Source organism: Delphinus delphis, chromosome 1 (assembly GCF_949987515.2).
Source record: "Delphinus delphis chromosome 1, mDelDel1.2, whole genome shotgun sequence".
Lineage (NCBI taxonomy): Eukaryota > Metazoa > Chordata > Mammalia > Artiodactyla > Delphinidae > Delphinus > Delphinus delphis.
In genome coordinates, this window is record NC_082683.1 from 106,358,407 (window position 1) to 106,381,336 (window position 22,930).

The 22,930-nt window shown below is 47.0% G+C and overlaps 1 protein-coding gene across 1 annotated transcript; it reads right to left on the reverse strand.

Annotated features, from left to right (window-relative positions):
- Nucleotides 1-1,285: 1,285 nt before the first annotated feature.
- Nucleotides 1,286-20,023, reverse strand: ACP6 (acid phosphatase 6, lysophosphatidic). The gene is made up of 10 exons (XM_060028482.1): nt 19,409-20,023; nt 12,392-12,520; nt 12,143-12,273; nt 11,482-11,561; nt 8,302-8,389; nt 7,316-7,448; nt 5,975-6,075; nt 3,793-3,888; nt 2,125-2,290; nt 1,286-1,480 (listed from the first exon to the last, which is right to left on the reverse strand). Exons 1-10 carry the CDS (start codon nt 19,604-19,606, stop codon nt 1,337-1,339), a joined length of 1,266 nt encoding a protein of 421 aa, XP_059884465.1. The 5' UTR covers nt 19,607-20,023; the 3' UTR covers nt 1,286-1,336.
- Between the last annotated feature and the right edge of the window lie 2,907 nt (nt 20,024-22,930).

Consider the following 22,930-nt stretch of genomic DNA (forward strand, 5'->3'; position numbering starts at 1 on the left):
GTGATGGATATGGAAGTTCTCTTCTGATTGCTTTTACTTTCTTAGTGAAATAAGAAATAGAGCAATTAGTGGGGTGAGGGGATATTGAAGATCGAGGAAAAAAGATAGGAGTATATTCAAGAAATAAACAGGTAGGACTGATAGAACTTAACTGATTAGACATAGAAAAGTGTGAGAGGAAGGAGACAAGGATAGATTTCTGGTTTAGTAACTTGAGTGGATGGTGGAGGCGTCTTCCATTCAAATAGGGAAGGCTGTAGGAAGAGCAGATCTAGGAGGAGAGAGGGAAAATTTTTTGCCTGTGGGACATCCAAGTGGACATAAGTGTCTGAAGCTCGGGAGAAAAAACTTGAACTAGAGCAGTAGATTTGGGAGTCAACAACATAAAGATAGGAAGCAGAGGGGCTTTTGTGCTTGCTATTTTCTCTGAGAAGTAAAGGGGTTGGTGGCTTGAGATCAGAGGAAGTTTGAAATAGATACTGGGGAAGAACGAGAAAATTGATAAGGAAAGAGGGGGATCACCAGGTAACCTTGGGGACCCAGGTCAAGGTGGAGGACTTATGCTGAGAGTGGTCCCGACCCGCCAAGCGAGCCCTCATCCACGCTCCTGGAGCTCCAGCCACCAGAAGCCAGTGCCCTTCCTGCCAGGTCCCCACAGCAGGGCTGCACCTCATTGCCCAGCAACGTGCCCTGACCTTCAAGCCTGCCTTTTACATAACACCACTTCCTTCTTGCTTACCTGGTTAACTCCTACTCCCTCATTTTCTCTATTCAGATCAGGACAGAACTTCCCAAGAAGCGTTTAACTGCTCCCCCCAGCCCCTGCCAACTGGGGCTGGGGCTGTCTTCTCTGTACCCAAGTAGACCCTGATGTACCTTATCACAGAATGAAATATACTGTATTGTCATCACTGATTTACTTATCTGCCTCTCCTACTGGACTGAAACAACTTGAGGGCAGTAACCTTTCACTTTATAATGATCACTGCTTAGTAGGTGCTCAATATATGTTTGTGAAATGAAGATAAGAAAAAAGAACTGAAGTCCAAACCCACACTCAATTCTACAGGGTCATGATGTCCCCAGCCTATGTCACAGGCAGCTGCTTCTGGCCATGGAAATCAAGCCACAAAATAGGATATATCATTCTGGTCTCAACATTACATGCCTTTTCCTTTCAAGAAGAGACCCTAATACACCTACAGGAGGGAAATACCCTTCCCTCATGTTAAAGTACCTTAACCCTTGTTCCTGCCTTTCCCAAACACAACAGCTGGAGGCATTGTATAAAGGCATTTTATTCAAAAAATCAACACATCCTACTTGTACAAATCACTCACTCTCTATTTCCAAGTCCCATCACTTGGGCTTCAGAGCAGAGGGTGTGGTATTTTTCTGGGCTCAAGGTATAAATTGACATGGTGTTCAAGAACTTGTCCAGCGGACACAGCCGGTCAGGGCAACCTTTCGGCACCTGCTCCTGCGGAAGAGACAGAACTCAGCAGGGGCACTGAGGACCCTGCCTGGCTGTTTTCAGCTGTGCCCAGGGTTCTGAAAGGCTTTGACCCAATGGTGTGTGTATACACACATATAACAGCCAGGAAGGTCCCATTAACTGGTCAACTTCCAGATGAAGAGCACTATGCCCTGCTTGTGAAAGTCCCTCGAGAACGGTTGGTTGAACTGACTGGGAAAACACACTCATGTTTACTCCCGAGCTGGGAAGGCTAAAGGTCTAAGCCGTGGGGAGTGCTCTCGCCCCTGCCCTGGACAGCAACCTGCTGAAGCAGCCGAGGCACCAAGCGTACTGACCGTAAACATCGCCTCCCAGAGACACCATCATTAATGTTCAAAGCAGGCCTCACGGTCAGGGTGTTACATCCTGGCAGAGACACTCAGGAGAAGAGAAGGGTGGCCCTATTCTTAGAAGATAAGGGATAAGGCCCAAGTCCCAGCCTGCCACTATATGCCCAGTTCTGCCTTAACCCTGGGCCACAGCCTTGAGAGGATTCAGAGAGCTCAGGTGCCAGTGGAGACTCCCTGGGCCCGAGGAGGGAGACTTGGTGCTAAACCGGGCGGGTGGGGTCGCCCAGCCACCTCCCAACCCCACCCCAGAGCTCTTACCTCCCCGCGGTAATAGAGCTGCACAAACCACTCCTTAGACTCCCGGTGCTGGTAGAGTTCCATGGTCAGGTCCACAGCAAACGGGGGCCATTTGTGGTCAAAAATCCCCAGGGCCATTAAGAGAGGCATGAGGGTCACGTCATGAGCTGCATAGAGGTACAGCTTTCTGCAAGAAGAAAACAGTTCTTCACAATTAATTCTTTACCTTAGGACTCTGGAGGCCAGGACGCTGCTGCCTTCGCGAGTGAGGACACCGGTGACATCTACGAATCAGCTGAGCCTACTAAAAAGCTCCTTTGAAGTAGATCGTGGGGAGGACCCTCATCCGCATGCCCCTTGTTTTCATGAGGAGGGATCCCCACTGGAGTAGCTCTCCTGGCCTCCTCGGGCCCAACCAACCACCTACTCCTCCCCCGGTGAGTTTTGAAGAAGAAACTGGGCATGTGTGGCACAGCTCTACCTCTCTCTTCTCTTCGGGACCCGCCTGCCTACAGCAAATGTTCTTCCTACTCTCAGCTGTGTGATGAGTTTAGCAGAGCAAGCTCTCCTTGTTGGGGAAGCTTGCAGTTTGGAGGAATTAAGTCCATTTCATTAATATGCCTGTTTGGCCCTCAATACATTCTCTAAATGGGCTTTAATCAGTAATAAAGTTGCCTTTTAATCTATATCTACCTGAACCCTGTATCTGTCTCTTGGGAAACACTGAGGATTTTATTTGTTGACCCTCAACCTAGAAGGCTAGCATTGGACCCTACAGTACTCTACAGACACAAGGCTGAGGCGGGGCAAGGTGGCAAAGGTCAGTAAGAAATATATTGTCATTGCAGGTCTGTGAAGGACAGGGAAGGTCATTCACATGATTTGCTATTATAAATCTAGGCCCAAAGTTCCTGAATGTTCCTATTTCAACTCACTGTCCCCTACCTTTCCCACACTCATCGCCCATTTCTAACTACGTACAATTCTTTCCCTCAAGAAGGCAGTCTACAACAGTCCTTCTCCAATATTAGGGCGCTTACAAACCACCTGGGTGTCTTGTTAAAATGCAGATTCTGATTCAGTGGGTCAGGCTGGGGCCAGAAACTCTTAACAACCCCAGGTGACAGTGAAGCTGTTTATCTGCAGACCACACTTTGCTTAGCAAGTGCCCAGGACACACAACATTCCAAATCCATGGTCCCTAACCTGGGGTTCCAGGCACTCCAAAAGTGGCAGTGGATGTTCACAAGCCGCTTCCAACATTTTTAAATGCCCAGTAGAAATCCTACCTTCCTGTATACGCAATGAAGGTGTTCAAACAATCTATTAAGCAATTATCAGTGTTTGGGGCTATTATAATATCAAATCAGTGTGATGTCCTAATTAGCTACTCCATTGGACATATGTTCAATTAGTTAAAAAAAAAAAAGGGAAAAATAAATTTAGGGTTCTTTTTTACTGAAATAAAATTTCCGAACATGGTAGGACAGGTGTGGCAGGAAGAAAGGTAGAAATGTTGTGAATGTCTCTGGGACACGTGGCCTCTTAAACATCTACTTTCAGTCACTGACAGCCTCGTTCTTGCCCTCCCAGAACCTGGGTTCTCTCCCTGCAGCCAGACGCCACCCCGTCCCCACCTCCACCCCCACTGCCCCCAGCCACACCTAGCTGAGCTGCTGGGCCAGGTACCTGGTCTTGCCGGGTGGGGTGGCAGGGTCCACGACTTTCAGCAGGTTGCTTTCCAGAATGTGGAGGAATTGGCCCACTGCCATCTGAAGGCTTTCCCTATGGCGAGTAAACAATATTTAAGTACCTAGCGGGCACCTGGCACACAAGGGATGCAGGCTAGTTCTGCCCCCTTGCACCTCATGAGCCCAATGAGAGAGAGCTGAGAAAAGACAAGGGATGCATGAGGGACAGTGACAGGCGGTAAGGAGAAAAACAGCGCTGCCACAAGTCTGAGGGCTCTCTGTGCGCAAAGACTGCCAACAATAACAGCAGCAGGATATAGACCTGGTAAGAACACAGCTGAGACAGGATAAGTCATGGAGAACCAGGGCTTCACGGTTAAAAGAACAAAACTGGGAAGGACACGGTGTAATGAATTCCAGGAATTCCAGAAGGCCCTTAGAAAAGTCATCCAAAGGAACTGCCTAAACTACACTTCTTGTTTATTTAACAAGAAGTTCAACACTAGTGCTCCCAGGCTTGGCGCTGTGGGTCCACCACTTTCATTCTCAGGACTGTCAACCTCATGATCACAAGGTGGTACCTCTACTCAAAAGCATGTCTTCTCACAGTAGCAAATAAAGCTGAAAGATGGGGGCTAGTAAGTAGCAAAAAGCCTTGGTTTGGGTGCCTCACACTTTTTATCAAAGAGGAAAAAAAACCTCTCCCAGAATTCCCAGAACCCAATCACTGACACAAGGAAACGGGGTTGCCATGATTGGCTTAGACCAATCTTTACTCATGGTGACTGGGTAAATGGCCACCTTTATAAATCAAGGAAAGTCGAAGCAATAGCTGAGGAGTATGCAGATACGCTTTCCAGAAGAATGTGTGCAGGCCAAGCCAAGTTGGATGGCACTGTGAAGTTGTAACCATTTGTCCTTGAAGAAACATCAGTTTTATGAAACCAGGGCTAACGGAAAGGAGAATGGATCAGGTCTTGTGTGAAACGCTTTACACCAGGAGAAAGCAAACTATGGCCATGGGCCAAATCCAACCCACCTGCCTGTTTTTGTAAAGAGAGTTTTATTGGAACACAGTTGTGCCCATTTGTTTGCATATGATCTATGGCTGCTTTCACGCTACACGGGCTGAGATGAGCGGATGCAACGGACAATACACGGGCCGCAAAGCTATATTTACTAAATATGTGTGTATGTGTTGGTGGAGGGGAAGGCAGTGAGTGACAATTTAGGTCCAGTGGGGCCACTTCAGGAAAAGATGAGGGAAGGAGACAAGTCACTGGGAGTGGCAGCAAGCTGAGTGGCGCGACTGGAGCCTTCCAGATGCCCGAGGCAAGTGCAAAGTGGACACACTGACTCTGCGTGGGAGAAAAGCAGGCAGAGGCTCCTATGCTTATGCAAGACCAAGCAAATTCTTGAAATGTTAGCTGCTTTTTCCTCCCACTCATCTTCCCCAGGACTGTTCCTCTACTTCCCATCTCCCCTCTCTACCAAGTCACCTATTCTGAGGACAAGCTGAATGCTTTGAACCAATCACAGAAAGGTGTTTTTTGAGATTTGGTAAGAGAGGCATTCCCCATTCTGGCAGTCAGGAAATACGTCTTCTAAAAACAGAGCCCTAAGTACCAGTAAAATAGAGAAAACACAGGACTGGCGGTCAGAAGATCTGGGTTCAAGTCCCGCCTCTGCCACTTGCTAGTGGAGCCTGGGCAAGGTAGCCCACATCTCTCAGGTCCAGTTTCTCCATCTCTAAAGCGAGGACTTGGACTTGTCAGGGATAATGACACCCACCTCACAGCGAGAACAGGAAGGTGCTTTGTAAATTGTAATGTGATGAATAAAGTAGCAATAATGATTCTTCCTTCAGCATCCCCGCCACCCCAATCTTTTGAAACTTAAAGCAAAGGAAAAAGTCAGTGATTAAGAGAAATCCAGTCGAGTGGTGGCTCCCGGGTCTGTGTAACAGTGAATGGAAGCACTAGGTCACTAGTCCCAGCTCTGGAAATGTAAGGACCTAGGGCCGAGTCCATTCAGAAGGCCAGGAGAATGGGGTGATCTCGGCCTCTGCACACAGAGACGCCAGCTAACAAGTGTGAGCAGGCCTGATGAGCCCCCTTCCCCACACACTGGGAGGTATGACCAAGCGTGACTTTATGCCAGCAGCTGAAGAGGCTCCTTACCTGTCTTCCCTTTGCAGGATGTACAAGGCTGTGTCCACTGCTCTCTGCTCAATCATCCATGCAAACCTCTTCAGCGTGGGGCAGCTCGGGAGGCTGTGCACCTGAAAGGTCCAAGGTACAGTTTTTGAAAGAAATGCTTCTCTTCCACTGAGCCTGGCAGCCAATCAGCTTCCATGGAGCCCTAGGGGCCTGTCTTCTCCCGGGGAGAGCCTTAACAGCTCAAAAATCTATGTCCCCAAGGCCTGTCGGAAGCTATTCCTCGAGATCTAAAGGCCCAGGAAAAAAAAATTGTTTTTCCTTTTTCTGATACTCCTCATCTATCCCAAAGTAAAAAAAATTTGTATTTTCTTAAGCTAAAAAAAAAACAAAAAATTGAATAGAATACAAGGCAAGGAATTCATAAATTTCTACTTGGCCTTCATTTTCCCCAAGATGATTTCTAAAAAGTATGCCATATAAATATGTTATATATGCAAACTCTTGCTTATTAAACTTAAACCTATTTTACACATAAGCACAAGGTGCATTTCTGCCTTCAGGGCACACCATCAACTGCACAAGAGAAGGAAGGAAGATCCAGGCTATACTGCCTTTGGGTGTCCGATCTTTTTTTTTTTTGCGGTACACGGGCCTCTCACTGCTGCGGCCTCTCCCGTTGCAGAGCACAGGCTCCGGACGCACAGGCTCAGAGGCCATGGCTCACGGGCCCAGCCGCTCCGCGGCATGTGGGATCTTCCCGGACCGGGGCACGAACCTGTGTCCCCTGCATCGGCAGGCGGACTCTCAACCACTGCACCACCAGGAAAGCCCGGGTTTCCGACTTTTGAATCTAGGACAGCATTTCCTATTGTGCGGTCTTCAGTATTTATTAGATAAAAAAGATTCTATGGCTAAACAAGTTTGAGAAAAACAGACTTAAGGATGAACCAACTTTCTTTACTACAGGTTTCTCAGATTCTTTAATATGCTGACGTGTGTACAGACTCTCCAAAAAGTGATACATTAAAGAGGGATTCCAAAATTTTTAGACAATAATCTCTCCCTACCATCACCCACCCCACCCCTGCCTGCCCACGTAATACACACTCACATCATGAGCATTCTGGTGAATGTGCTTTAAGAAACTCTGGTTGAGAGTTAAATGTCTGGGCTCCCAATCCAGTAAGGGGTCCTCCTTGATTGTTCCCTATCCCTCAGTTCCCACGTCCATTCTGTCTGCAAGTCCTATCACAGGTGCCTCCAAGCCAGGAGCTCTCCACCCAGTTCTAACTCAGGAGGCAGCCCACCAAGCCTCCCCCAGGGTCCCCCACCCCCACGGCCCGAGGAGGACAGCCAGCCCACCTGCTCAGCAGCCATGTTGTCCAGGAGGATGAGGAAGTCCACTCCATCGCTACTGGCAATGCCCATCCCTTCCTTCACCTTCTTCAAATCCTCTGAGATCCCTGGCTGCAAAGAAGCAGCCTGCCTCCGGCCTCTGCCAAAAAATAAAAAGTTACTCCTTGTATTTCATCATACTGTATAGTGATTAACAGTTGACAAAGTATATCTCATTCTTCATTTGGGATCTCATTTAACCTTCAACGACGACTCACTGGGGTTAGCTAGTATTATTGCCATGGTATAGATGAATAAACTAAGACTCTATGAGGTCAAATGACTTGTAAAAGGAAGTTAGTATGTACCAGGACTAGAATAATAACCTGGATTTTCCAAATCCCACTCTAGCATTATCAAAAACAATGCAAACATGGCCAGGTCTGCTTGAAAACAGCATTCTCCTTCTTCTGGGGGAACACATACTACATAGTTTCAGTGCAGACCAGAAATACCTGAAAACGGCCAAGTGCCATCAGCCCAAACCAGTCTATCCTACACGGCAGAGCGCTGGTGAGAAAAGCGGAAGCTGTGTCTTCTTCTGCTCGTCCATCTGGATTTGCAGTTTGATGACTGACTTACTCATCTTTATTTAATCATCTTTTCTGTAAGGTTCTTCATCTGCCCCATCTGAGAGCATTGAACGATTGAAGAGAGGATAATGCTTGGCAAACGGCAAAGCCCCACGCACGGCTGTATACACCATCTTTCCAGCCCAGCGTGTGGCTCTCCCCAGGCATCCTGTACCTTCACTATTAGCCTGTCACTGTGAGTAAGAGCTGCCTCACTTCCTGGACAGTTGATGGCAGACCTGAGCTTAATGCAATCTCTTTCATTCCTTATCCACCAGCACGGCCAGCCTGGGCAGGCCCTCAGTTCAGGGAGCGCCTGCCAGCTAAGGTGGTAAAACGCTGCCTGTTCACCCCTGGTGAGCAAGAATCAGGGGCAGTTACCTGGTTCTTTCCCGGAGCCTCTGGCAGTTTTGGTAGTTGGGGTACAAGACTTCAGAGCTTGCTTCATCAGTGTGGATGATGATGGGTCCTGGAAGGAATGTGGGAAGCACAGGTGGGAAGAGGCTTCAGCTTGTTCTTCCCAGCAGCTCCACCCCCTTCTTCTTCTCTCTGTCTATGCAGACGGAGCTGCTCCCAGAGGCAGATCATCCCCTTAAGGACAGTGAATGCCTTCAACATGCCCTGGCCTTGCCAACAGGAGCTCTGCTGCGGTCTGAGCAATGGAGAAAGCAGTAGCAGCCTTGCTTTGTCCAGCACAACCTCTCCTGCTGGGCCACCTATAGCCGAGAGCAGGTACAGGTGCCGATCAGACTGGCACGTCCATGACCCAGTCCAAAAAACGTCGCCTCGAGGTACCACCAGTACCTGGGGATTCTAATAAAGAATGCGTCCTCCCTCACTTTATCAGAACTAGGTGACATTCTTGCTTCCCAAAGTCCGATCCTATAGGCCAGTATGGTGACTGACATGACAATCTGAGAAGGGTGGCCACAGGGTCACAAATTCTCTCAGACCCCATGGCCTCGCCCAAAAGAAAACCCAGGCTTCCAGATGAACTACCAGGAACCAAAGACTAGACTACAGTGTTTCTTACAGGCCTCGCAGCAGCCTGCTCCTGTGCAGAGCTCACGAGTACCCTTGTCCCGTCCAACAACGCCCAAGAAAAGTGCTCTAGCACCTTCCCATGCTTTGCTCTGTGCCAGAGATGGCAATGGCCTGTGGTAGCGCCCTGTTCTATCCAGCTCAAGCCTCACCTTCTCTGATGGCAGAGAAGCTTTTTGGAATTCACTGAGGTCAATCCATGGAGTGATTAGGTGAATCTAAACCCCAAAGAGCTATTATTTCCGAACAAATTATTGATAGCCCAAACCTCAGTATTTAACAGTAGCCTATGGTGACTTGAGTAGAATACCAGTATTCAGACACACTATGTTGGTCTGGACAGAAAAAGGAAATCAGACTGAAAGTCATGAGTTTAGGCCTGAATCTATAACTAACCAGTAGGATGGCCCTGGGAAGTCACTTCCCTTCTCTGGGGCTCATGTGTAAATCGAAGGGATGAGACTAGTATCAGCAATTTTCAATTGTTTCTAAAGCAGTGGAAGCTTCTTTCTCCCACTATTAGATAAGGTAATAAAAGAAAAGGTGCTGATGGCTTCAAGGTAGGGGTCCAAAGTATAGTCTACCTGCATGCCCCAACCCCCTCCTTTTCTGTAGTTTCTGACCCCTCTGAAGAATCCTGGGGTTCCGCAGGAAACGTTGTAAAAAAGAATAGACCAAATGATCAGAGGCCCTCTCCAGATACACATGTTTTCTGAGAAGCAGGAGAGCACAAGAGGGAAGGGTATGGATTGTGAAGCCAGACTGCCAGCGTTTAAATCCCAGCTCCTCCATTTACCAGCTTTGTGTTCCTCAGAGAGTCATTTAGCCTCTCTGTGCCTTAGTTCTCTTATCTGTAAAATGGGGATAATGTTACCTGCCTCACAGGGTTATCACAAGAATTAAACAAGTTAATATCCGCAAAGCTCTTAGAACAATATTTATGTATAGTAAGTCCTTTAAATGTGAGAATAATAGTAACTATGATTTAAACCTCTAATTAACACATGATAATTCCTACCTGGTACCTGACATTAGTGTCTGGATAATGGACCTACAGTTTATAATAAATAAGGCACATTTGAGTTGGCACTCAGATACGCATTGAATGAATGAAAGACCAAACGGTGCAGACCAACACCTTCCAGCTTCCCCCCACCAGCCTGATTCTCTGTAGTTTACTCAAAACCCTCTGGGCCTTCTCTAGGATTTTACTCTTGAAACAATATCCCAAAGTTGCACCACTTCCACCAATGGTAGCACCTTGTGGGGTTCTTAGGTCTATTCAAATCCCTTGATACTGGCCAAGGCATGGAAGTAGCTGTGACAGGAGTCAAACTGGACTGTGAGGATGTCTGGGTCCAGTGCAGGGAGCGGCTACCCAGGCAGCCACACCAGAGGCTGGTGATGATACCACTTCCTTCCCTGCACCAAGAAACCCCTTTCCTACCTCAGTTACACTTTAGGTGGTTCTGAGGAGAGGACATTTGCCTTTTAGAAGCTGAGCAAGTGAACAGCTTTCAGAAGGCCAGGCACTATGGATTATTCCTAAACTCAGGGGCTCCCAAGAGGTAAGGAGCAGCCCATCCTATTTGCTTTATGTTACTTAGGCTCGCTGTTTGTGTTCCGCCAACTTCAGCCAGAACTAGCAGCAGTACCCAAGCCAGCTGGGGGCAAGGCCAGCCTCCTTTGGCCTGGAGGTTCTGTATTTTTACAAATTTTTTAAAAGCCTGATGGAAGTTTTATCTCTATTTGAGATACTGCTACAGAAGCTAAAGAAAATAACAAGAACCTCTGCCTTATGGCATCGTTTTAGTATTTTAATATTGGTGAGGTCATGATGATCTGAAACTCAGACCAGCAGTTCAATGTAAATTTCAATCAATTACAAATGACAAGATATGGCTTCATTTGATAGTCAAAGGGCCTCAACACATGAGATCCATAAAGGAAAATACTAAATGTAGTTCTTGGTGGTGAAAAGGTTGAGAATCACTAGCTGTGCTCATTCACTGGCTGAACAGGTCAAAACCCAAACTCGACAGACTTTCTTAACTAGGAAAGGCGGTACGGAGTACTGTTAATACCATCTGGGGCACGCTGTGGATTACCACCAAGACCAGGGCAGTAGCAGCAGACCCAGGCCCCAGCAAAGGGTCCCTCCTGCCCTCCTTTCTTTTCAGCAGCGTCTCTACTAAACAAAAAGGCCCCAGGACTGTTCACGAGACCTGGCTGGGGCTGCCTCATGCAGCTTGTGTAGACGCTTGAGAGGAGAAGTCAGGAGCCAGAGGCGCATCAGAGCAGCTGACGCATTGCTGCAGGTGTGCAGGTCAGGCTGACAAGGGCAGCAGCAGGCCAGACGGGGAGGGGCCTGCCAGAGGAGTAGGTACACCATGGAAGCTACCTGAGCAGGAGGAGAGAGACCAAGGGGACAGATACCAAGAAAGAGGGAGCGGGGCTTTGGAAGTGAGAAGAAGAGGCTCCTCAGGGACAGGGGCTGACTCGTAGAGCCCAAACTCAAACCTTCTTTCTGACATTGGAAAAGCCCAGCCAGCAAACACCGGGTAGACTCCAGATTCCGATATATGTTAGTGGAACGAATGCTGGGGAAAAAACCAAAAAGGTAGATTAACTCATAAAAGGAAGATTCATATGTACACTCCACCTTATTCCACAGAGCAGCTGGGAGGCTTTCAAGACTACATAAGGGGAGCTATAGGGCAGGGAAGTATCCTTTATCTCTCTGTGGGATGGCTGCCCAAGGGACCTGAAGGCCAATGAATGTGACCTCCAGTGACCACTTGTTCACTGAATCCTACTGTACTAGGGTAACTCCTCCCAGACTACCTTGGAGGTTCTAACAGGGGAGAGCAGCTTCTCGTATACCCTTGACCGGAGAATGGTCCTCCTCTATCGGGGAAGGTCGTCCTCTTCGACCGAGCGTGCAGCTTCGGGAGGGACACACATGGAGAGGTGCGAGAGGAAGGGGACACCCGCCTAGCCAGCCAGATCAGCAGAATCAAACCCTGGCGATCAATGGGATGACAGATGTCACAGCCAGATCGCCCTCGCAGCCCCCCAGACTACCTTGGATGAGAGTGGGAACCACCTGGGGCATCAGGGCAGATTTTATCATGCTCAGGACCTTACACTGGGTGCAACATCCCTTTTTCAAGTGACTCACAAGACCTCCAGTGGGTTGAAGGTTGGCGAAAGAAAGGGGATGTCCTCCACGTAGTTCTTCCTCAGCCTCTCTCCCAGGGCAAACATCTGCTGCATGCCCACCTTGGTCAGCTGTCCAGCAAACATGCCCCCCTGAGGTGGGGGAGGAAGGAGAGGAGAATGAAAACATCTGGTGGCCTGCTAACCTCAGGCCAGAGCAAACCATCACAGCTCTGCAGGGGGCTTCCCAGAGCAGGGAAGCATCGCTCACCTTCAGCGTGGTCTCGTGGTACTGAGAGTCGAAAGGAGAATGTGGCTTCGGGCCACCAGCTAGATTGGTGACTGTGTAATCAAACCGAGTTTGGGGTGGGACCTCTAGTAGCTGGGGTTTCCACTCTACCTGTTGTGACCACAAAAAACAACACATTGTTTAAAAGCTTCTTGAAACTTAGAGCATTAATATCCAGCAGCACATAGCTAGAATCACACTGACACTAGACAAGCAACCTTCCTATGGGAAGGAAGGAAAGAAACTTTCACTCCAGCTCCAATTAAGGGAAGAGAAGACTGCGATTTATTATTCCAAGTGTCCTCAGCCCAAGTCCTGTTCTTGCTACACTAGTACTCACTGTTAAGGTGTTGCTCTGGCACTAAGCCCAGACTGAAGTAAAGGGGAGAAGCAGCCAGAGTGCCGTGGCGAATGAATGAATGAACTAATGACGGAATAAGTGAATGAATATGATATAATCTCAGTGACCGTATACTTAAGAATTTTTAAGAAATCAACCTGCAGGCTTTTATGGCCCCTCCTTAAGGACTCTTGTAACTACTACGTATTTCCCTTCCTTTCATCCAACTTCTCAAGTAAGTAGCTGCCCTCTAAGAAACCTTCACTTCTTCACCATCTTCCTTTTTTCCTTGCAGTCTGGCTCCTGCCCCAACTGTACTGATTTTCGAAACATAACAAGTAGTCATAGGCCTCACAGCTCCAACTGCCAACTACCCATAAAATTCTTACACGCACTGAGTCCGATGTGATGCCTTCAATTTTAAAAACAAAAGTCTTTTCTTCTAATCCCATACACCAGCCCCTCTTCCCAACTGACTATGATTCTCAAGGCTACCCCAATCCTCCCAGGTGAAAAGACTCAAACCTCTGACTCACCCCACTGCTCCCCCATCCCCACCCCAAACCCCGTGGATCACTGGCTAGAAAAAATGTTACTCCCACTGGTCCTTCTTTTATCTTATTATTAGAGTATAAAACCTTATTGCCTCAGGCAAAGTCCTGTGATAGGCTCTCTCCCTCCCACCCCCCAAACCATATATACATAACCACCCGATTCATCTCGCTAGGCCACTCTCATCATATCAATAGCTTTTTCCCAATGTTCCAAGAGAGAAGCGTCTGCCTTTCAGGACTTTTGGCCCAGCCTCTGTCCCCAGCTATACTGCCACTACGCCTCTCTCTTCCCCTACCCAGGCCAGACCATACCCACTGCTTCCTCTACATCTGCTTTCAGCTTTGCTTCCCTTGCCCGGAGGGACTCCTGTCCGTCTCTGTCCATCCAGCTTCTCTCCAAGGTTCAAAGACAGCTCAAGCCTTACCTCCCCAGCTGTGACTGCGTCAGCTTTCAGTGGTTGTCTTCTTATCTGAATTCCTACAGCACTTACAATATATAACTCAATTTCTTACTGCTTCATTTTGTTTTAAGACTAACTTTTGAAAACCTACGATGTCACACAGCATTGTATTTATCTTGGTGCCTCCCAGAAATACCCCAGGAGACGGCTACTGGGAGTCCCAGGTCCATTCTTCCAAAAGGCATTGTCTCAGCCTCACCTGCACCCGGTCTCCAAACACCTGAGCTTCTTCCCCTGCTGGTGCTACAGCAACTGATATCAGAAGACTGGGTGTTCAGAGCCGAGACCTTCTTCCTACAATCTTTTAATCACTGCTCCTCCTTTCAAAGTTCTAATACTATAACTTCCCTTCATAAAACCCTTCAAGGGCTCGTGGCTGCATGATGGCCCCTGCCTCTGTCTCTTCACCAATTCTTCCCTGCCCTACACACTTCTTCTCTAGCCGCACAACTCTGTTTCCTAGAACACCATCCCCACACCTCCTGGCCTTTCAACCTCATGTTCCTTCTACCTGGAATTTTCTTTTCCCTTTCGTCTGGAAAGACTTCTGTTCATTCCACAAAACAGCTTAAATGTTCCCAGAAGCTGTGACCTTGGCCCTGTGCTCTCACAGCAGCCTCAGTGGATCTTTTCGGTAGCCTTTACCAAACTGTATTAGACAAGTCCCTTTACTAGTCTGTCCTGCTCAGTAGACTTAGCTCCTGAGAGCAGAGCCTGTGTCATCTATGGACCTCTGCATTTTGGATGTCCAACAAAGGGCCTGGCACACAGTAGGCATAATTAACAGCTCCAACAGGGAATTCCCTGGCAGTCCAGTGGTTAGGACTCTGCACTTCCATTGCAGGGGGCACAGGTTCCATCCCTGGGGAACTAAGATCCCACAAGCTGCGCGGCCAAGGGGGGGGGGGAAATAGCTTCAATGATTTGCTAGATCCTGTGGAAGATACCAAGATTGAGATAACATGACCCTGCCTTTTTTGGATTTTCCAGTTAGTAGAGACAGCAAACTATGTATGTAAATGATAGCAGAACTAAAATAGAAACTATGTGCTACAAGAAACCAGAGGAAGGCCATAGTAGTTCAAAGGCAAGACAGACCTTCTCTTCTGGCTGGGGATTCAGGAAAAGTTTCATGGAAGGAATGGTATTTGAAATGAATAGGATTTAGACAAGCAGAGACCAGGACGTGAGAGTAAGAGGTAGGTAAGAAGAGAGCGTGGTATTCAGAATTCTAAGAATAGGTAGGAAGCTTGAGCAAAGCAGAGATGGGGAAGAATATATAGAGGAAAGAAGTGGCTTAGTTTGCCTGAACGTGGGAGTGGTTTTCAAACTTTTAAATTAGCAAGTATCAGGTTGAGTTAGATTTGTATATTTAAAGGCAAAAACTGGAGTTCCTCTAGTTTAAGTGGGAGTGGGAACTCCGAACCCTAGCCACTCAGCATCCCCTTCGCCAGCAGGCTCCATAGAATAGTTTGAAAGCCATCAGTATAGATCACAATTGAAATGGAAAGACTCAACGCAGAAAAGCCAATTTCAAGACGTCTGCCATAGAGCTGGTGAGAGCCTAAGGCCTCATCTAAGGCAGCAGGAATAGAAGGGGTGGATTCAAGACTTTTGAGTCAAACCTGGCAAGTAGATAAAAGAGTAGATAAAAGCTTTATTTGGAGGCTATACTGGTAGGTAAACAAGAAAGAATAAAGAGAAAACGACTTTGATTTTGAGTCTGGGTGCCTAAGGTGGTAAAGGGTAATGGAGGAACTCCTTGACTAAAACTAAGGCCAAGACAGAAGAACAGCTGACAAACTGAGTTCAGGTTTGTACGATTTAAGTTTCAGACACCTCCTTTGAGTTCCCAGCACTCCCCGCATAGTCCTATAATTGGAATCTGTTTTGTCTCTCTCCTTCATCCCATTGTAAACTCTTCTCTCTTTTACAGCTGAGATTGAATTATTCATCCTTGTAAGCCCAGTGTTGAAGCACAGGTCCTGGTACCAGGTCCACAGGGCCCGTTCGGCCACACTACGAAACCTCCTCCTGTTAGGTGCATTCACCAAGAGAGGATCTCTGGCTTTCCTAGGAGATGACTCCTGAGGTCTAGCTGATGTCAAGCCTAGAGTACACATTTTCAAATTTTCAAGGATGGATGGTACATGAGCTCCATACACGGCGTCCATCCCACATACACACTCTCATTCTCGTGCCTGCTTCTCAGCTTCGGAGTTAGTGGCAAAGACTAACTTTATAATTTTATTTATTTATACTCCATTTTCAAGAATTAACTTAAAGTAAGTGGTAGCAATACCTAAAATATAGTAAGATAAGCAATTCAAGGTAGACAAGAAAGACAAAAGCAAATGAGTATACAGGGCCCAAAAATATGGATAGAGTAATAGAGTTTCTCAAAAAAATACATGCCATGAAGATCCATATACTTACTGTAGGTGGGTCAAAAGAATCAGCACTAAGCTTTCTGGCTTTTATGTACAAGGAGAAACTTGATCAGCTAGACAGGCTTAAAGATAAAAGCAAGGCAACTGTTCAGGAGAAGCACACCATTTCTCATGCTAACAGACAAATTCCTCCCAAGGGTCCTCATAAAGAGGATATAATGAACATCTTTTCAGTAGTCGCAGCAATGAGTTTTGTGGGATTGCTTCTCATTGTTCCCTCGACACAGAATGATAGCATCTCACCAAAGCACATTTCCGTGAAGACGGTACTACACTGGGATCGATATGCTACATTCAGGTAAAAGAAAAACAATCTACGTAAAAGTAAACAAGAACTTGCAGGTGTAGATTTTAGAATAAACTAATGATTTGAAACCTTGCACACTGCACAGTAGTGTCACTGGGAAGTTGTTTTCAAGTTACTGATGCCTGAGCCCCCTCCTGGGCTAATGACATCCAGATCTCCTGGGGATGGGGCCTCCGTTTTTTAAATGCTACCCAGTCCAGATGACTCTAAGGCTTCACCAGAGGACCTTTTACCATATCTGGATGCTCTGGGTCAATGAAATCAGAATCTCTGGGAGACAGACCTAGGCATCAGTATTTTCTAAAGCTCCCCAGTCCAAAGTCCCACCAAGGTTAAGAACCACCACTGCACAGGAATGGATGGATTGACTGGGACATCCTTTGTGTAATGCTTCCTGAAAACGGCTGCTCTTAGTTGAGTTTGAATAAGTATTAATCAACACCGATACTGACATTATCCTTCCTAGCTCATCTACACTATCAAATAAATATGGACCCAAATGTCTTCATGAACAGTGGAGCTGGAATGGGTCGGACTTTATTTTATAAAAACTGAGGAATCTTCCTGGGTTGGGGGCTATTTTGCCATCATATAGAGAGGCGCTGAGGGAAATCCAAAAGTAGGGCCAAATTTATCTTTTGAAAGCGTACCTGGATCTAATCTAACAACCAGAAGAAATGGACAATCAAGTTCCAGAGTTTTATTTCCAGAGCACAGATACAACTTTTAGGAAGATAGGTTAACTCATCAGCCACTCAAGCCATAAGAAAACAACTCAATAAAACAACTAGTTTTAAACAATGATATTTTCTGAGGATTTGTGAGATAACTGAATGGATTGACTTGTCACATAAGTTTATCTATAAACTAGTCAGAAGTCTGGAAATATCTACCAAAGGCAATTTTAGTTTTAGAATGTTGTCAAAGTCCTTTCTGACTATAATTAATAGCAGAACCACAAAGATTAGAAAATCCCAATAACAACCTCTATTAAATTGGAGCTTGAAAAAAAAAAAAACCTGAGAGAGAATATCCAGAAACAAGTTACAGGAGGTTGATGATACTTGCTCATAGCCTAAGTTGAACAAGAGCTGGTTCTACCCCTCGCTTTTATGCACAAGACTTTATATAAGATAACCAAAGACGTTCAGTGCATCTGCCTAAAGTCTAGAGAATGTGAGCAGGCAAAAGAGGTAATGTGCCTTATCTAATTGCAAAATAACACCGAGGACTCAGATTCTCTATATTTTGTGGCTACAAAGACAGAAATTGAATGAAGCTGGCAGTCTACCTGAGCTACAACTGCCGCTTCCAGCATAAAGGCAGAAGATACCCATCGCACATCCACTGGCTCAGGAGAATCTAAATCTTTTCCTGGGTCCTTTAGGGAGCACATATACTGTCTGTAGGAGGTCCAGGCCTAGACATTCAGACTTTTATTCACTGCCACCACTGATAACTTTGTCTTCTATTCTTGTATGTTATTTTCCATACAGCCTTTCTGTACCGAGAATAAATGGCGAAGAAAGGAGAGTACACAAGAGATGGGCTATGTACAAAACTATAAGGAAAATTTAGTGACCTAATATAAAAAGGCAAAGTAAGAGACTGAAAAAAAGGTCAAAGTATACAAAAAAAGGAAAGAAAGAAAAAGAAGGAAAGGAATGGAATTCAGGCACCAGATAGAATGTGGTATAGCCATATAGAAAGGCTAACTAGAAATCTGATAATAGAATTAAATGCCTGACAAAATTTATTCATTTCTGTGGGAAGTGCTTTAGAGGTTTGATTTCATGTGTGGCCAGCTTTAAAAACTGGGTTTTCAGTTGTACAATGTGAGTTGTACAACCTTGAGGGTTTCTTAAAAGCAGCTATCACCATGAGTATGTCTAGTATCAGATTTGGACATCCTGTTGAACCTGCTCCAACATCAACCTGGAGAACCAACAATGCAAAAGCACCCCACAGGTTAAGTTTGACACCTGGATGCCTGGGGATTTCAGGTTTCCTATTTATCTTCACTAGGAAGACAGTTCTTTAATCACAGGCCTGCCTGCTATGAAAGGCCAGAGATCTTTACTGGCTCTCCCCAAGAATCAAATCCAGAAAGGGTAATCATTTTCAAAACTGACTACTTGTACTTTAATCATAATTATCCTGACCAAAACCAGCTAGATTTTAAGACATAAGCCACAAGACTGAACAATTAAAACTTATTTTTCCTACCTCAGATTCCTTCCACAATAGGTTTAGGAACCCAAAATAAAAAGGGAGAGCTCCAAGATACAGCACTTATTACCAAAAAAATCTTCAGGATCTCAAATGGTATCCAGCAAACCCTGAGAGAAAGCTGCAGTAAATTCTGTTCCCAAAGGTATTAACCTGTTATCCACTGCGATCCCAGTTAGGGTGGTTCCTGGCACAAAGGTCCCTGCAACTCTTTGACAACCGCCAAAATGGTCACACATAAATGCACTACACCCTTGTACTCAAGTTCCCACAAATATTTATTAGAAATGCAGAATCTCAGGCCCTACCCCACGTCGGCGGAATCATAATCTGCATTTTAACAAGATCCTAGGAGATTTATACGCACCATGGGAAGCACACTACTACTTCTAGCTGTGCTTCGTCACAGCCATTGGGGGGCGTAACTGGAAGTTTCCAGTCTGTCCTACAATCCGAGAGTCCGAGGGGTCTTGGGGGGTCAGGGGCGGGCACCAGGCCAGCACCTTTGCTCAAACTGTTTTCCCTTTGTCTGGACCCAGCCCGAACCCCCGCTCCGTGAGCGTAAAATTCCAAAGGTGGTGTGTGTTGGGGCGAAGAGCCCGGCCCGCCACTGGTTGGCCACACAGTCCTCGCCCCACCAGCCCCGCCGAACTCTCACCTGTTCCTCCCGCGGAAGCGCCTTGAGAGGGCTCCGCGCCCCGTGTCGAAACACGACTTGCACCATTTTCAGCTCCAGCAGGCTTCGGTCGACGGAATTCTGGTCGTCAGCCCCCCGCCGCTCGTGGAGGCAGTACGCCAGCGAGGTCAGGACGCCGACAGGGGCCCACATGCGCACCCTGAAGATCCGGGAGATCATGGGGGAAACCCCTCGGCTCCTCTCCGGGGTGAGGGTGCAGAAAGCGAATACAAGTCCTCCGCGATCGACGGGGCTCAGCAGCCGCCCCCAAGTTCCCGGGAACCGGTGGGCGAGCACATCCACCCGCCCAAGCTGCGACCGCTGCGACTCCCAGCTGTGAAGGGGACCCCGAGTGGGAGCGCGGGGGAAGAAGCAGAGGTGGGAGCAGCGATGACTGCCCGGGAGTTTTAACCAGGGTCGGGGGTGGCCTCTCCCGCCGCAGACTGGGAGGGGGAGCGGGGAGCTCAGCTCCTTATCCTTCGTCCTCTAGGGAACCTTAAACTTGGATTCCAAGTTCGGCCTCCAGCACTCTTGACGGGACAGGAACCTGCCCAGAGTTCCTGGGCGACAGTGACTCCATTAACACAGATCACTCGACTCCACTTTTTTATAAGCAAGCTCCCACCCACTTTCTCACCCACCCGGGGACCTGCCCCAAGCGGACCCGCGCAGAGGAGCACGGGAAAACGAGTCCCGCGGTGACTCCTATCCGGAGGCTCTGAGTTGCGAGAACTACAACTCCCACAATGCCGCGCGCCGCTGGCCCTCCCCGGGAGGTATTACCCCGCCCCCGGCAGTGGGCCTAGCCCCTCAGGCGCAGGTTGGAAGTCTCCAGGAGCTGGCGTTCAGCGTGTGTAGGAGTGAGTCCGCGAGTTTGCCAAGCTGATTGGGTAGGCGACATGAAGGCAGGGGGAGATAGAATTGGGTAGTGGAGCCGATTTATTTTGAGTCTACTGAGTATAGAAGACTTCCTTGAAGTCCTGGAAGTTGGGGTTCCTGAATTAAGAGCCAAGTACCGTTTGCGAAGGGCGGCACTAGGCGCTTTATATTTAATCTTCATTTGCTGTCTCCCTTCTATGTTTAGAGGCTTAAATCGTTGCAAACGTATAGAACTTCAAGCTCATTGATGTGTTTATTTACATCCAGAATATTTCCTGTGGAAAAATCCAGGCTCTGCGTGCAGATGTCCCAGTGACTAAGCACCTTAGCTAAGCCTCAACCACGTGCTGGTCTGGTTTCTCATGAATATACAGCGGCCCAAACCACTATTCCAGATCTTTGCAACAGGGCACAATGAAACCATCTGTGCCTATCTCAAGGCAAAGGTCAAGTTGTGAGGAGAGTCTGAATATGTTACATTAAAAAAAAAACAAATTCAGTCAATTTGAAGATTTAATTGACTTTATTCAACTATTCATGAATTGGGCAGCATCCCATCTAGCAACTAGAAGAATGCTGGGAGTGGTTGTACAAAATGGAAGGCTTTTAATAGGCAGGAGGGTGGGGCAAGAAGGTATTAAAAAAAGAAAACATGGGTTCCCTTTATGGGAAGGGCCCCCGCCCCCCGCAAGGGTTTTATCATGCAGATTGCCTCTTCTGGGGGTGGGAATGGGGGTTGATGGAGAGGGACCACGTGACAGGTTACCTTACTGGTGCTTCACCAGAAAATTTCATACTGGTCCCTTAACATTACATTTCTGGGGGAGGCAGAAACTGCAATTAGACATGGGTACTAAACCTAGATAATAAATCTAGGTTTGGTATCATGGGCTTTAGCACTAGTGATGCCACTTTGGGCCTGTGGTTTTCTTTTTAACACCATCCAACCAATTCTTTTATCATTCTAGATTCTGTCATTGAATCAAACTGGGCAAGATGTGAGGGCAACATACTTATGGAGTATGGCTCCTGACCTGAGTCTAAACTAGTTCACTAACCTAGAAAATTCTGAATGTCCTACTGTCGGGAAGGGTCAGTTTGGAACACTGCACATTGTCACAGTTTTCCCCCTGGCCTAGCCCATGGACTTACTTCTCAGAGTCTTACTGTGTGTCCTGATGCTATTAAAAACTGAAAGCTGTTTCTCTAGCTGAAGTAAGGTATCAGGAGCACCAGACAACTCAGCTTCGGAACCTGTGTAATGAAATGTAACCTCAGTGGGGAAAGCTGTTCTCAGCAGTTGAGTGAAAACATGGTGTAACTTTAGAGCAGAAGAGCCCTGGTGTTTGAGCAGCTTCAGCAGTCCTGGTTGTGCTAGCACATCAGAGCAGCTTCAAGGCAATGTAATGTTGGCCTCTGGATGCCATTCCCTTCTGCATAATGGACAGGCCACCCTAGTCCACACCCTTACCCTGGCAGCCTCAGCACAGACTTGTCAGGCATCACGAGCAGCACCTTTGACCTGGATGAGCCTGTGCTGCCGGGGTGCCCGTGTGTAGTTGAGGAGCAGTGCTGTGACTGTCTTAGCAACAGATCTCTGCAGGAAGCCAGAGCAAGTGAGGTTGGATAATGACAGATTCCATGTGGCACTGTTTGTCAGCACATGGGAGACAACACTTGGGAAGCCCTGTAAATATTTGGTGTGTTATGTATGGTGGTGCTGGTAGTGTTAGTAAATTGCAATTTAAAAGAAAGGGTAGAAATCCTGAAATCATGCTCTGGGGCTGCAGAGTGGCAAGGGTGGGGGGTGGTAGGCCGTGGGGGACTGAGCAACTGATATTGTGACCTTGGCTTTACCATCAGGCAGGTTTGGCTTGGGAAATAAGCCCTCTTCCCACCAAATTGTCCTCAGAGGGTTGGCTTTAATATTATGCCAAAACTCGGTTTGAATTATGAGATAAGAAACAACCACGTTCACTGTTTTATCTCCAGTAGTAAACACAGTGCCTGAGTCATAAGTACTCCATAAATACTTGCGGAATGAAATTATAGAATATATCGTAGGAGTGTTGTTGAGGACATTGTTCATTACATCACTTATTGCTCCCTTGAGAAATTTGTTTTAGTGTTAGCATTAGAACAAACATTAAAACGTATGAAGATTACTTTTCCTTCATTTTTGCCTCGGCTGATAGGAAGCTTGGAGCTTAATTTTAACCTTAACCACAGCAAATATTTAGAACCTAATAGCTAGTGTAACTGTGATCTTTTCCTCCAGGATATCACCCTGGATTGGAAGGGGGCAAAACTGGAGAAAGGTCAGGCTGTTGCAGGCTTCCAGGTGTGAAACCTTTAGGAGGCAGAGTTAACGATAGAGAGTGAGAGGGAGGAAGGCGTCAAGGATGACTTCTTAGTTCCTGGGTCGGGCAACTTGCAGAGGATGCCTTTTACCGGAAGGAGGTTGAGCAGAAATTAGCAAGTTAATTTTGAATATGTACATTATAAGGTTACCTGTGAGGCATTTAAATACAAATGCCCTCTAGATTTTATGGATCTGGAACTCAGGCTAAATCTGGAGTAGGAATATATAGGTGAAACTCCTCCACGCATAGTTATTAATTGAAA

Excerpts from the sequence above, each read along its gene's own strand:
- ACP6 (XM_060028482.1), bottom strand. The coding sequence starts at position 19,606 with ATGATCTCCCGGATCTTCAGGGTGCGCATGTGGGCCCCTGTCGGCGTC. Across the intron at positions 11,562-12,142 it reads TTCAACCCACTGGAGGTCTT|CATTCGTTCCACTAACATAT; the intron begins GTGAGTCACTTG and ends TTTTTTCCCCAG. Across the intron at positions 2,291-3,792 it reads ACCCCACCCGGCAAGACCAG|AAAGCTGTACCTCTATGCAG; the intron begins GTACCTGGCCCA and ends TTCTTCTTGCAG.